Below are 15,350 nucleotides of genomic sequence, written 5' to 3' on the forward strand. Positions count from 1 at the left end.
AATCACGGACCATGATCAAAAGTCTCGCACAAGATAATGAATTTTGTTTCAGTTAAAATTGCTCAATAATTATAATTTAATAGTTAGTAGGTATAGATAAATCTATGTCTAGTTTGTGTGGAAACTAATTAGCAACAAACACCAAGAGATCTATTTCTCCTAATTCTCGGATTTGAAAGTTATATTAAAGGAAACTTGATTTAGAGATTTTAATTTCCGATATCTTAGTAGATGCTTATTGTTATCATCATTATCTGCATTCATAATCTTTATTTGGGGAAACAACTAACCCCCAAGAGAGATATACCTAGTTTTTGCCGGAATACGAATGCAGTAGGCGCTGTGTAATATTCCAATAATTCATTTTGAATTCTCGCTTTTCTAGTATAATTCAGTTGGGATCTCACTTAATTAGTAAAAATGAATAATTGCAGAACGAGAAAAAGAAAACCGGAAATTTTTCATATTTTAGTGAAGGAAAAATAAAGGTCGTCAACTGAAATGGAAAATCCGGAATCTACCTTTTTCACTGCCCTAGAAGACGGCATGATTGATTAGTTTCTGACTTTTCGGTATACAGAGTTGGCTTAAGAAAAATCATTTTGGTTATTTGAGAATAGTAATTTTTAGTGCATAGGGAAAGTTTACATTATCAAAGACGATATGGAAGTGGGCATAGATTTATATTCTGTCGTGTCGATTGGTCACTAATTATACATACAGATTTTAATATCCAACAGAAAAGGGTCACGTGTAAATTCGCTCCGACTATATATTTTTTTAAAAAGATGGTTTAAAAATGCCTTTAATAGGTACACAATGAATAAGAATGAATAGCCAGAGTTAGCGTAAATAAAGAATGTTGTCTTTATAAAGCAGATACTTTGATCAACATCATTATCCAGCCTTTATTTATCACGTCCACTGCTGAACATAGGCCTCCCTTAAACTCCTCCATTCTTTGTGATTTTGTGCTCTTTGATGCCAATTTTTTGTGATACGCCTGATGTCGGTAGGTGATCTTCTTCTACTACGTTTGTCTGCTCTTGGCCTCCAATGTATAATTTTGCTCGTCCATCGTGAGTCATGAATTCTTGCTACATGGCCTGGGCAATTCCATTTTAGTTCCGCTATGCTTTTCACAACATCTGCAATACTCGTCCTTCTTCGCAGATCTTCGTTTCTTATTTGGTCCCGCAACGTCACTTCCAGCATAGACCGTTATATCCGTGTCTGTGCCACTCTCAATTTCCAAGCCTTAGTCTTGGTTAGAGTTATAGTTTCCTGCCCATTGGTCATGACCGGTAACACGCATTGGTCAAATACTTTTGTTGTCTAAGTGTATCTCGCAGTTTTCCAAAGGCTGCCTACGCTAAAGTAATTCGTTTCTGGATTTTGCATGTTTGGTTATTATTGCTGATTCATATTTCGTAACCCAAATATCTATATTTCTCCACCAGTTCTACCACTTTGTTCTGAATAGATAAATGGTTATTGGGGATCATATTTATCATAAACTTATACAGATATGTTTAGGCTTCTCCTAAATTGTCTGTGATAAAGACAATATCATCTACGAAACGGAGATGGTTAAGTTTTTCGTCGTCTATTGTTACTCCTCTGTGGTCCCAAATGACCATCTTAAAGGCATACTCTACTGCCGTTATGAATAATTTCGGTGGCAATGTATCTCCTTGCCTTATCCCACGTTTTATTTTTATTGGTCGAGTTTTATCTTGTATCTTTACAGTCATAGTGGCATTTTTGTAAATATTGTAAATAAGTTCACTATACCTATAGTCAATCCTACTGTCATTCATTGCTTCTATAAGGCTGTCTATTTCGATCGTGTCTACATACTCTTCTTTTTTAACTTTATTTATGATTTCATCCAGTATCAGATTAAATATTAATGGGCTCAGCGAATCTCCTTGTCTAATGCCAGTTTCATATTTGATAGATTGTGATAGTTTTCCTTTATATCTTACCATAGCTATGTTATCTTTATATATATTCTCAATGGTTTTTACTAAATCCAGTGATATTCCCTTTTTATCTAATAAATGTATCGCGTCCTGAATTCTCACTCTATCAAACGCTTTCTTCAAATCTAGCAGACACATATATGCTGGTTTGTTGTATTCCAGCGACTTTTCGTTTATTTGTCTTATTACAAAAATTGCATCCGTGCATGATTTTCCTGTCCGAAATCCTTGCTGTTCCTCTTGCAAAGATATTCGTTCGTTTATTTTTGTCGCTATTATTCTTGTTGTTAATTTGAGTGTTGTATTAAATAGATTTATTGCTCGATAATTATTGGGGTCTTTCTTATCTCATTTTTTGAAGAACATCACCATGATCACTCTCCTCCATTCATCTGGTATTCTGTTCGTGGTGATTATTTTATTAATAAGAAGTTGCAGTTGTTGTACAAGGTGATCACCTCCATATTTTAAGAGTTCATTTGTTATTTGATCTTCTCCTGGTGACTTTCTGTTTTTTAATTTGTTAAAGGTAGATCGAGTATCTTGGTGGATGATGTTGCCGGTGTCAAGCCCGGATAAAGGAGGAGGGTTTTAGCAGGTTAGCAGCCTGCCATATATAAAAATAAAAAAAAGCTCGGAGAACCGGTGACGAGCCTCGGACTAGGACAGTAACGCGGAAATGTAGTATATAAATTAGAATCGTGTAAATAGTGTCAGTGTAAATATATTATTGTAAGACTTTATATAAATTAAATAAACAGTTTAATAAACTAAGTGTTAGAACATTTTATAATAAACAAAGTTAATAAATCAGATTAATAAACTCTAATTCCTCAGTTCAGTATTTGTATTCAGTTTTTGCCCTCAGGTACACTCTTACTAATATTCTTGGATTCTTTCTAGATATCTGAGTCATTAAAATCTACGTTTTTTTCACTACTTTTGCTATTATAGGGTTAGTATACAATTGGTACATTTCTACGTTAGTTCGTCTTCTCCATTTTCCTTATGCTACTTTTCCACCGAATATTCTGCCAAGTATCTTTCTTTCCCATGCTTTCAATCTATTCTGTATGGTCCATGTCTCGGCAGCATATAGGATTGCTGGCCTAATTATAGTTTTGTATATTTATTTTTGTATTACTAAATATATTTTTGGCCTTAATTATTTTGTTCATGACCCCAGTATATTTGTTGCTCTTGGTCAGTTTTAGATTGAGTTTTTTGATTACATGTCTGATTGACAAGAGTACATATATTTATCCACCTTCTCAAATTCTAATCGATCCTCCATCTCTAATTTAAAGAAACCCTTGGTGTTTATTCCTTTTTGCTCGAGATTTCCATGTACTTGGATTTATTAATATTAACTTTCAGTCCCATTTTGGATCTTTCTCGAATCAGTCTTTTTACTATACTTGTCCTTTCCATTTCTTGCAATGAGAACTGCATTGTCAGCGTACGCTAAGCATTAGTGTTTTTTGTATAAAAGAATGCCAGAACTATTCATCCCACTAACCCTTACAATTTTTTCTAGAACTATATTAAATAGCAAGTCTTTACAACAAAAATTTATCAACAATTTATTAACAAAACCTTCATTTTGTCTAGTTTTGTCTTTCATTCAGGTCTACTGCATGCCCCACGATAGGTGTTCCCAAATGTCATAACTGTAATGAAGGCCACCCGAAATTTTCACAAAAATCCCCACACCGAAGAATCCAACCAAAAGACACCAAAAAAACACAATCCGTACACACTTCCAAGCAAATCCCCTCATACACTATCACAAATCACCTATCCTCGGACATAAAATCCCTAATTCACTTCACATCCATGATCCTCTTCAATGTTTTTTCTTAAAAAAGGAGTGACAAAATCCGCTATTTTAATCTAATGTCCAATGCATTGGATGGGTATGCCATATTAACCTCCGGCTAGAACAATTCCATAAACCAAACCTTCACTTAACTCCGCACATAAACACCTAATACAACACACACATTCATTATTCATATATACACTTATCATTTACCCACACATACACTTTACCTTCACCCAAGCTCACAAATTATAAACATACAAACACCAAAAAAGAAACAAGCTAATAACACACAATCAATAAATAATTACACAAACTTGCACAAACCACACGAACACCAAACACTAAACAGTGAACACCCCGTACACTCCTTGAGAGTCGCATTCAAAATCACAAGGACAGGGGGAGATTTTTTTACTGTGGTTTCCCAATCTCATTGCATAACGACACCTGATCCTAGGTGAGGACACAGCCACAGCTATCCTCCACGAGTTTAAACCGAACAAAACAAAAAGACCAACAATCTAAAAAGGACCGTTTTTCCAACAGAACTTGTACTTAGTAGCGGGCGTTGTCCAACCGGCACCTAAAGGCAGGAAACCCTTCTGACATTGCTGCTTTGCAGCCACTACTTAGTTCCGGAGAGCGGCAATATACATATTTACGTTTACCTTATAAAAACACTGCACTTAAAGAGGCAAAAAGCTTAAACATGGCAAAAACACGTATTCATTCTTGGCGAACACGGTTTTTCACTTCGAATTCTTCTGAGATTGTACCGTTGTATTTCACAGCACAAATGGTTTTTCTAATAGCAATTTTCACCAACCTTATTCTTTTTTCTGAGACCTGGAACTCTTTTAGCGTTTGTAATAATTTGTTTCTGTCTATTATATCGTACGCGGCTTTGTAATCAATGAAAAGAACCTTTGCTGAAATGTTGTATTCATACCAATTGATCAGGATTTGTTTTAGCATAAAAAATTAATCAGTGGTTAATCTTCCCTTGCGAAATCCTCGCTGGTATTCTCCTAGATTCTTCTCCATATATATCTCTAATCGTTTTTTAATTAATATGGCGAGTACTTTGTATATTACCCCTCTCTAACAAGGATATTTCTCTATGGTTTACGAATTTAGTTTTATCTTCCTTTTTGTGTATAGAAATTATAATCGACTTGTTCCATTATTGAGGAATTTCTTCGGCATCAATCGTTTTTCCCTGTACCCAGTTTTAATGTATTTTACCTCTTCGTAGAAATTTTTTATTTCATTTTGCTTGTAATTTTCTTCGATACGCTTTACTTTATCATCCATATACTTTCTTCTTGGAGCCCTTAGGATTTTCTTTACTTTTTTTCATTATTCGGTATACCTCTCTAGGTCGTCTTATTTTTGCGATCGCAAATTTTTTAATCTCATCTTTTTTAACTTTGTTCTACATTCGTCATCGAACCAGTTCTAAATCTTTTTGTTCTTGGTAGGTTCTTTACGTTACTTTCTTTATAGTGTTTGTCATTTTCAATAACTTTTATTGTATGTTACTCACAGTAGCACTATCTTGTTTGGCGTAGGTTTATTTTGATAATCCTGCACTACCTAAAATTTTCGAAGTCTTTCCAAATGACATTTAGGTTGCACTATCTTTTTCCGTTCAAGCATTTTAGTTATTGCAATTATTTTATTATTTATAATTAAAATTACGTCAGCCCCCCTAGACGTTTTCACACTTGTTATTAAATGAACGAACTTCTCTTGTATTAAAATGTGGCGTATTTGATTAGTTTCATTTTATCCCGGAATTTTTCACGTTCCTTTATATATATATATATATATATATATATATATATATATATATATATATATATATATATATTTATATTCTTTCTCCTGAAATGCGTGCTTACTACTTTCATCTTGTTTTCAATTGCATATATAATCAATCTATCATTTAAATTACTATGTTTACTTTCGCCCCCTATTATGTTTTTATATTATCTTCTCTTCCAAACTTTGCATTGACGTCGCCTACAATAATTTTAAAATCTTGTCTGAGCTATATTACTAACCCCTAAAGTGTATAAATTTACATTATTATAATTTTAAAACGTTATTTGGCGGACCTATTCAATTTGTAACAGCAAATATATTACATGCCATTTTGTTAGAAAAAGTTATAGTCATTATAAAACAATGAAATGCATAGTAAATGCCCAATAAAATGGATACTAAGGTAATGTTTAGCCGTTATCACAATTTATTTTTTGGAAAAAAATATTATTTCAATTCCAGAACATGAATTTAAAATTTGAATAACATGACTATTAGTTATAAACAAACACATTTTATGTAAATATCATAAAATAAAATTTTGCAGTCCTATAACAATTATTTACAAGCAACAACGTCCATTTCATTAAATGTTGAAATGAAACAGTTATTCAATTTTAACATCACGAGCAACCAATAAATTTAATAAAAATGTTTAAATTGATGTCGGCATTATTCTGGTTCAAATTGCTTTTAGTCGTTGATGGTATGTAACATTAATAATAGCTTTAGTATTTGTCAGTGATTTTTATTGATAACGCTATTATATACATTGTGAAATTATTGATTTTTAACGATAATGCTCACTTTTGTGTTTGGCAAACAGATGACAAATGTTTGCTTGTAATGATTGTACTTTTGAAAGACATTAAGAGACAATATGCTTTGTAATAAAATACACGCAATACTTGATTTTAATGAATTTTTAATAAGAATAGTATACCTTTTATCTGAATAAAGTACAAAAACAATGACACCAATTTCAAAGATGGAGCTTCTCATTATCATTATTATTTTACGTTTTAAGCAAAAGAACTGTGTATACAATAATTTGGAGTTCACGACCGATATTAAATTAGCAAAGATGCTATGAGATCGATTTTGAACAATAGAGAGCGGCATACATAGTCCTGCCATAAATATTAATACAAGTCTAAACGCGGCTTGTACGGATGACAAACTGAACACAGCTAAAGGTAGGTAAAAGAAATAAAATTAGACTTACTCACAATCAATTAAATTTTACTACCAAAACGACACATTTCGCTTTCTACATTTTGCAAAGCATCTTCAAGTCAAACGGTACAAAGTAAATTAAACGCTGAAATTATAAAAAGTCCATATTAGGGTGCTGTCTTATAAAGATAAAGATAAAAAAAGGTTATAGTACTTACTTTACTTAATCAGTAGACCCATTTGTACCTTTCGATGTTGGGCCGTTTTAAATTCAATTCATTAAATTACAATATTTGACAGTCTTCTGAGGTGTCCTAGCTCTTAACGAACTTTCTCCATTCCTTCCTATTGGATGCCATCTGTGTTGCTTCCTGCCAAGTCTTACCCTTACTCTGCAGTATCTGCGAGATGTCACTGTTCCATTCTTTAATGGGTCTTTCTCTTCTGTTCTTCCCTATTGGTTTGGCGTCCCACACTCTTTTTACTTGTCTATTATTGTCCATTCGGGATAGATGTCCGAACCATGCCAATTTTTTGTCCTTGATTGACTCGAGTATCGGTTTGATTTTGAGTCTTTCTCTTATTTCTTCATTTCTGATTCTATCAATTCTTTTTACTCCTATCGTTCTTCTGAATTCTGCTCTGATGTCTTTTGTTTAATATCCAATTTTCTGCTCCATATGTCACTGTAGGTCTATATATTGTTTTGTATATTGTCATCATGTTTTGTATATGTACAGGACCCGGTAGAAGGAGAATATCATGGCTGCGGAATTTAAGAATATGGTTTAAGAAAACCTCAACGGAGCTGTTTTGAGCCGCAACGAGCAAGGTCATGATTGCCAATATGATTTCCAACATCCGAAACGGATAGGAACCAGAAGAAGAATATTGTCATCTTGGTCTTTGTTGATATTTTCTTTGTTATTAAAGAATCCTCTATTTAGTGCTTGGAATAGTTTTCCTGTGTTTTCCATTCTGTTGTTAAGATCGTCCTCGTCTCCTTTGTTGTTGATTACTGTTCCTAAGTATTTGTATGAATTTGTCTGTATTATTTTTTGTTGGTCTATCATTACTTTTATTTGATCTTCCGTCTCTTGTTTCCTTGATATTTTCATTATCTGAGTCTTCTCTTTGTTTACGTTTAAGTTGTATTTGCTTGCTTCTAGGTTCCATTTCTCTAAGTTGTATTTCAGTTTTTCTGCAGTTTAAGCAATTAATACTATGTCGTCTGCAAATATACACATCTCAGCATTTATCATTTGCATTCTGTTCCGGCCGATGCAGTATTTTTTGAATGTTTTCTTACATTCTTTCACTATCTCATCTATTACATTTATGAATAGCACTGGGCTGAGATTTCCCCCTTGTCTAACTCCTTGAGTTGTTTAAAATGGTTCTGACTGTATATTTAACATTCTTACTGTATTTGTTATTTTCATGTATATACTCTTTGTTGCTTCCATCAGTTCTTCACTTACTTGTTTCTTCTTTAGGCTTTCCCATATATCTTTTCTTTTGACTGAATCGAATGCTTTTTCCATGTCTATAAAGCTCAGATATATTTCTTTATTTTTCTTTAAGGCTTTTTCTATTACTTGTTGCATGGTAAATATATGGTCTTGTGTGTTGTGTCCTTTCCTGAATCCACTTTGTACTTCCTCTAATTTATGTTCTATTTCTTTTCTAATTTTCCTTTCTATTATGGTTTCGTATACTTTTGCTGCTACACATAGTAGTGATATACCTCTATAGTTCCTACAGTCTCTTGTGTTTCCTTTCTTGTATATAGGTATAATTACTGCATTTGTCCATTCTCTGGGTATTACTTTTCTCTTCCATATTAGATTATATATGAGGTTATAGTAATTATGCCAATATTACATGTCTGTGTTTATTAATATGCATAAAATTGATTTAGCAGACAAAGTGAAAACCCACAAATTGGTAAGTCATAATTTATTGAAGCTTTTGGGTATGGAATCATACATACCCATTAACTCGGCCCACGGAGCACAGAGTCATCTTCTCTGTCGCTCACGTGGGTAACTCCAACCTGGCGCGTCCAAGCCGCGGGGGTGGGCATCTATCACTTCAGTAGGCCGGAGTGAATAGATGGCTAAGTTCAGGTTGGGACCCAGTTCTGTGGGGTATAACACGGACCCCTGCCTAGGGATACAGGTGAAGACCACAACGGTAGGCACGGCGGAGAAGAAGATCTTCGGTACGGCGTGGATGGCGGATGGCGAAGTGGCATCCCTTGATTTTAGGGATTGTATAAAATCAATACTCTATTCTAAGACCACAACGGCGATGAAGGTGGATGAGAACAAAATCGAAACGGCGAAGTCGGCGGAAGTGGCAGGAATAAAACACAAGAAGGGAAGATCGATCTCTAAAGTCCCGAAAGACAGTCGATCTAGAGGAAGGAAACCTTGAGGAAAAATTACCTGGTCCTCCAGGTTGGGGGTTTAGGCGTCAGGCCAGTTCCCTGTCACTTGTAAAAACTGGAAATTACTAAAAAGCCTAATGCTTGCCTCGGAATTTCGGACGGATTATATGGAAAAAGACACAAGCTACGGAAACGGATATTGAATATTGGTACATGGAATGTCCAGGGAATAAGAGTAAAAATGGAAGAAGTTATTCATGAACTGAAAAACGCCAACATGGATATAGTAGTCTTGACGGAGACTAAGAAAAAAGGAACTGGCACAGAAACTGTAAATAACTATACACACATATTCAGTGGCATCCCAAAACACCAAAGAGCAAAGAGAGGAGTCTCTGTAATGATACACAAAAAATTCAAACACAAAATAACTGATTTCGAGACAATCGACGAAAACATCATACGTGTTAATATCAACATAAATCAAACGCCAGTGACAATTCTTGGAGTCTACGCCATCTCAGATGACGAATCAATTGCTGCTAAGGACGAGTTTTTCGAAAAATTGAACGACATAATCACCAACATAGGAAAGTCACGAGAACTGATAATACTGGGAGATCTGAATAGCCGGGTGGGTCAAAGAATAAACAGTGAGGTGATCGGTCCCTACGGTGAAATAAACCTGAATGACAATGGAGAAAGGCTGATCCAAGTGTGTCAGAGTCATACTCTGAGAATAATGAACGGCTTCTATAAACACAAGGATATTCACAAATACACATGGGTACAACATACAAGGAATCTAAAATCGATCATTGACTATGTAATAGTCAAACAAAGCACTACCTTAAAAGTGAATGATGTAAGAGTACTTAGAGGACCGACGTGTGGTTCCGACCACTATATAGTTAGGACAAAAATGGTATTTCCTTTTAAATCTAACAAGGACAATAACGTTAATGAGGAACCTCAACAAACAGAAGTAATAACGAACAAACGATATAACTTAAACAGCCTTATCAACGAAAGCACAAGAAACCTATACCAGCACAGATTAGACGAAAAGTTGCTACATAATATAGAAGACCAGTCAGTAGAACAAATTTACGAAAACATAACAAGTAGCATCAAAGAAGCAGCAGAGGAGGCCATTGGACTAAAAACTAATTCCGCTAGTAAAAAACTTTGGTGGAATCAAGAAATTGAAGAACTAGTACTTCGGAAGAAAAAAGCATACCACAAATGGCTAAATACAAAACAGGAGTTGGATAGAGAAGAATACAAAGATATTAAAAAAAGAACACGACAACTAGTAAACACAGCTAAACGAGAAATGTGGGACAAAAAATGCAAAGAGATAGACACATATATGGGAGGTAGAAAATGCTCAGAGACGTGGAAATTCCTGACAAAAGTTAAATCAAATGAAAAAAGAGAAACAAACATACAATTAATAACAACAGAGAACTGGATCCGACATTACGAAAATCTATTAACAGAAAACAGAGAGGAATATAGAGAAATGTCTCCAACTGAAATACACATACAGGGAGAAACGATAAACATCGATGAGAGGACTGTCATAAAAACGATACAACTACTAAAAAATGGTCGAGCTGCAGGTCCGGAGGGAATTCCAGCAGAACTAATCAAATGCGGTACTAACAAACTGTTTGAACGATTAACCTGGTGTATAAACCAATATCTAAACGGTGCACCAGTCCCGCATGAGTGGAAAGTATCCTTTATATCATCTATACATAAGAAGGGAAGTAAACTGGACTGCTCAAACTATCGAGGTATATCAGTAACCAGTACCTTAAGTCGCCTATATGGAAGGATACTTCGAGACATTATCGAACAAGAATATAAGGAACAAGAAGAAGAGGAACAATCTGGCTTTAGAGCGGGAAGGAGCTGCACCGATAATGTGTTTGTTTTGAAACAAATAATAGAAAAAAGATCAAGTACCAATCAAGAAACCCACCTTATGTTTATAGACCTTCAGAAGGCCTATGATACTGTACCCGCTAAAAAGCTATGGAAAGTTTTGCAGGAAACAAACATTAACCACACAGTAATTAACGCCCTTAAACAGCTTTATGAAGGATCAACGTCGGGAATAAAAATTGGAAATAGACTTTCAAAAAAATTTCCTGTAAACAAGGGACTCCGGCAGGGGTGTTGCATATCCCCCACATTGTTTAAAATCTACGTGGCGAAAGCACTGTATCAGTGGAAAAGAAAGTGTAGAGGAATGGGCATTGATCTGGGAGAAACTTGCCTATATACCCTACAGTTTGCAGACGATCAAGTCCTTATAGCCAACGATAAAGAAGACCTGACATATATGGCCAGAAAACTACAGGAAGAATACAAGAAGTGGGGTTTAGAACTCAATACACAAAAAACAAAATATCTCCCAATAGGCGCAGAACTATCCAACATTCAGATGGACACAACCGAAATTGCATTCTGCACTGAATATACCTACCTAGGAATTGATTTCGACACCACAGGCACAGACAATAGGGAAATTAGAAAACGCATAACCCAGGCCCGTAGAACAATTGGATGCCTTAACGGAGTTCTTTGGAGCTCAGAAATTGGTAAAAGACGAAAATACAATATTTATGAATCTCTCATAAAAACCAGCTTAACCTATGGTACAGAGACATGGAGACTAACAGAAAGCAATAAAAGAAAACTCGAAGCAACAGAAATGGATGTATTTAGACGATCACTTCGAATATCTAGAGCAGACAGAATTAGAAACGATGAAATAAGAAATAGGATGGGGGTAGATGGATCACTGACAACAGACATAGAAAGGAAACAACTTATATGGTATGGCCATGTTCAAAGAATGCCAGAAACAAGACTACCGAAAATCGCCATGAAATGGATACCACCAAATCGTAAGAAACGAGGAAGACCAAAAAGAACATGGAAGGAGGGAATAACAAAGGCAATGAGCTCCCGAGACTTGACCGAAGAACAATGGAATGATAGAAATTCGTGGAAATTAGGCATCGGACAACGACGCAAGACGTTTTGAAACCGATATATATATATATAATTTATTGAATTGAAATAAATTAGAAACAAACAAAATACTACTTACATGCCGGTACAAGAAATTTTAGATAATGATTCGTGATACACAATTCAAACTATCCTGTAATTGCTGGTGATGGGTGATCTTCGGTTAATATTGTAACTGTCTGACAATTAACGAGGAAGTTTCTTGAGGGGAAATTGTTGATTCTGACCTAAATTCTTAAATTTTTGTGAACTCGGAAGCACTTCTACTAGTTTATACTTGCTCATTAGACGATATACAAATAACGGGATAGTCCAAACTGATAATCATACAGCACAGTTAAACCAAAATGTTGTAATAGTAGCACACCAAGGCAGTTTAAAAGGATATTTAATTGCAAAGAGTATACACACTTTTAAATTTGGTCAGTGTAAGTTGTTACATTCATGCACTTAAATTCACAAAATAACAGTCTCACAAAGTGTTTAGAATTATGTTCCTTTGAATAAAAGGTAGTGATTCATGTGCTGAGAAAGTCTCACGTTGGGCGACAGACATAAGATTATGTACAGAACAAAGTGAAAGATTGTCGTCGAGCAGAACAAAACCTACTAAGAATTGGTAAACTTAAAGGACCTTAAAGAACTTAAAGTAACTTAAAGGACCAATGAAAAAAAGAAAAAAATAATAATCGTGTATGGAATATACATTTTCAAGAGAAATACCCTTTGATCAATAATGTTTTAAGGAATATCATTTAGTTTACTTGATATTTCTTTATTTTGTTATAAACTTTGAGAGATAATTATGTAGTAAATAAGAAAATAAAGTATAAAATGTTATTTTCAGCGTAATTTACATATCTATACCATAAAAGCAAAGGAAAAAACATATGCTTTTTAATAGTATAATTAACTTGTCTCCTCCTTATGTTAATTTTTGTTTAATTACAAGCAAGCATACACTTTATCTTTCCCAACGTCTTTGTATGATTGTATATACTCAAAGTATAATTACCGCAACGTTTAATGAAGTCATTAGCAAAACACACACCGCCATTTATTATTTGGACTAAGTTCTAAACAAAACTAAAGCAAATATATATGATATTATACTGCGGCTTTTAATTTTCACTTGCTAACGTATCCCCAAGCGGATGTGAGTTTGAGTAGTTCAGTTTCTGGTATAGGTGAGCATTTTATATTCACATATTAGTAACTTAATTAGAAAACTGTGGGAGTTATTACTAAAATATCTTTAACTGAATAACTACAACTAAGTAAAAAATTCAATTGAGATTGAAAATTTAGTGGGTGCTTAGAGAATTATCATAAATCAAAATATTGTTGCATTAAAATCTTAATTACTTTAAAGTTATAAAATATTGAACGAAGTATTCTGGATAGTACATTTCATACACGTTGTTTTAAGGTGGAACCATATAGAAAATATGCAAAACTTTTTTTATTACTAATTTTAGGAAAAAAATTAATGTTCATAAAGAACTAACGTATGTCCTAAAAGCTTTGGCACAAAATTCGTTGGCTTTAATAATAACAAAAACAAAATATTATAAGTTGCCTTTGGAAGCAAAAGTTTGTTTATTCTCAGTTGAGATTTATTGATTTTGAAGTTTTCGCTATAAGATGTATAAATTAGAGATAAGACAAACGTTAGCGTCAGCCTAACCGGACAATGGCTCTACTATTTAGTAACGTATACGAACGAAATTTCTGTTATAGAACATCCCAGAGGTACTTTTCAGTGCGTCATTAATTATGACGTCATAGAATGAATTAGGTGTGTCGAGAATTATTTCATATATTTATTGAAGAATCTGACAGATGCCATGATCGTACTTACCCACAAGTGAAAAGCTTGTGGAATTACTAGTATTTTTATTGCAAGGCCATCTGAGTAGATTTGATTATTACAAAATATGTTAAGATATATTTTTTTTGTGATGGGGGTAATCCCGTATATTAATAAAAATATAAAGTAAACAATATTGTTTATTAAATTGATAAATATGGAAACATTTAAAATTGACGACAAAATGATTCATTTATTGAATTTTTGTATCTTCTTCTTTTAAAGGGGCTGTCTGCGCGTCGAAAGTTGGCAATCATCACATCGATTTTTAATTTTGAGACCGCGGTTCTAAATAAGTCGGTATTACATGAGTTACGTCTCCTTCCTATGGATCTTTTTCTCCGGATTTTTCCTTGCATAATGACCTGGAGTATTAGATATTTATCTCCTCTCATCACATGACCCATATATCATACTTTTCTCCTCTTAATTGTTAGTACTTCTCTTTCCTTATGCATACGTCACATTTCCTCAACGTTAGTTATTCCATCTACCCATGAGATCTCTAGTACTCTTCGGTACATCCACATCTCGAATGCCTTCAGTCTCCTCACGTCAATTTTCTTCAGTGTCCACGCTTCCATCCCGTATTATAATACGGATAGCACATAGCACCTCAGCAGTCGTATTTTTAACTTAAGGTTTAAGTTTCTACAGCAGAGAAGCCTCTGCTGTAGAAGTGGTTACTATGTGGTAAAGGTGGTTACTATGTGGCCAAATACAAAAAAATGGCCGATTACTGGAGTTTACATGTTGTGACACCAGCCCTTTTTATTCCAAGCCACAGATATAAATGTATACGTACATAGAGACTTTAACTTATCTTTACTAAACATTCCGTATATACGAGTCCTAATGGTATGTTGGTATTTATTTAAAATCAAGTTGGGTTTACAACTAGTGGCTACTGATTCGCTTACTTTGTTGGTATAATCAGAATCTTTTTGGATTCCTTCATTTGCTAATCGCCTTATAGTTGGCAAAGAAATTTCTAACGCCTCAGCAACACGCTGAAATAAACAGTAAATAAAACAATTTTATTTTCAGGGTAATTTTCATTTTACTTTATGAACAGCAGAAATTGGTAATAATGTTTGTCCAGCTTCCTTTTCCAATTGAAAATATTTAAGCAATTTTAATATTAGTACTTGTTCTTTTTCGGTATATCTTGTCATCTTGGCCACACACAAATACAAATAAACACCCAATAATATGTACAAATACTGA

At 34.2% G+C, this 15,350-nt stretch overlaps 1 protein-coding gene across 1 annotated transcript in view; it reads left to right on the forward strand.

The window, feature by feature from the left end:
- Window positions 1-9,446: 9,446 nt before the first annotated feature.
- Window positions 9,447-15,350, forward strand: part of LOC140442434 (uncharacterized) — a 47,209-nt gene continuing 41,305 nt past the window's right edge. Inside the window, exon 1 of the mRNA XM_072533506.1 lies at window positions 9,447-10,421. Coding sequence (XP_072389607.1) covers window positions 9,447-10,421 — 975 coding nt within the window. The remainder of the gene's footprint in view (window positions 10,422-15,350) is intronic.

This window comes from Diabrotica undecimpunctata, chromosome 5, assembly GCF_040954645.1.
Source record: "Diabrotica undecimpunctata isolate CICGRU chromosome 5, icDiaUnde3, whole genome shotgun sequence".
NCBI lineage: Eukaryota > Metazoa > Arthropoda > Insecta > Coleoptera > Chrysomelidae > Diabrotica > Diabrotica undecimpunctata.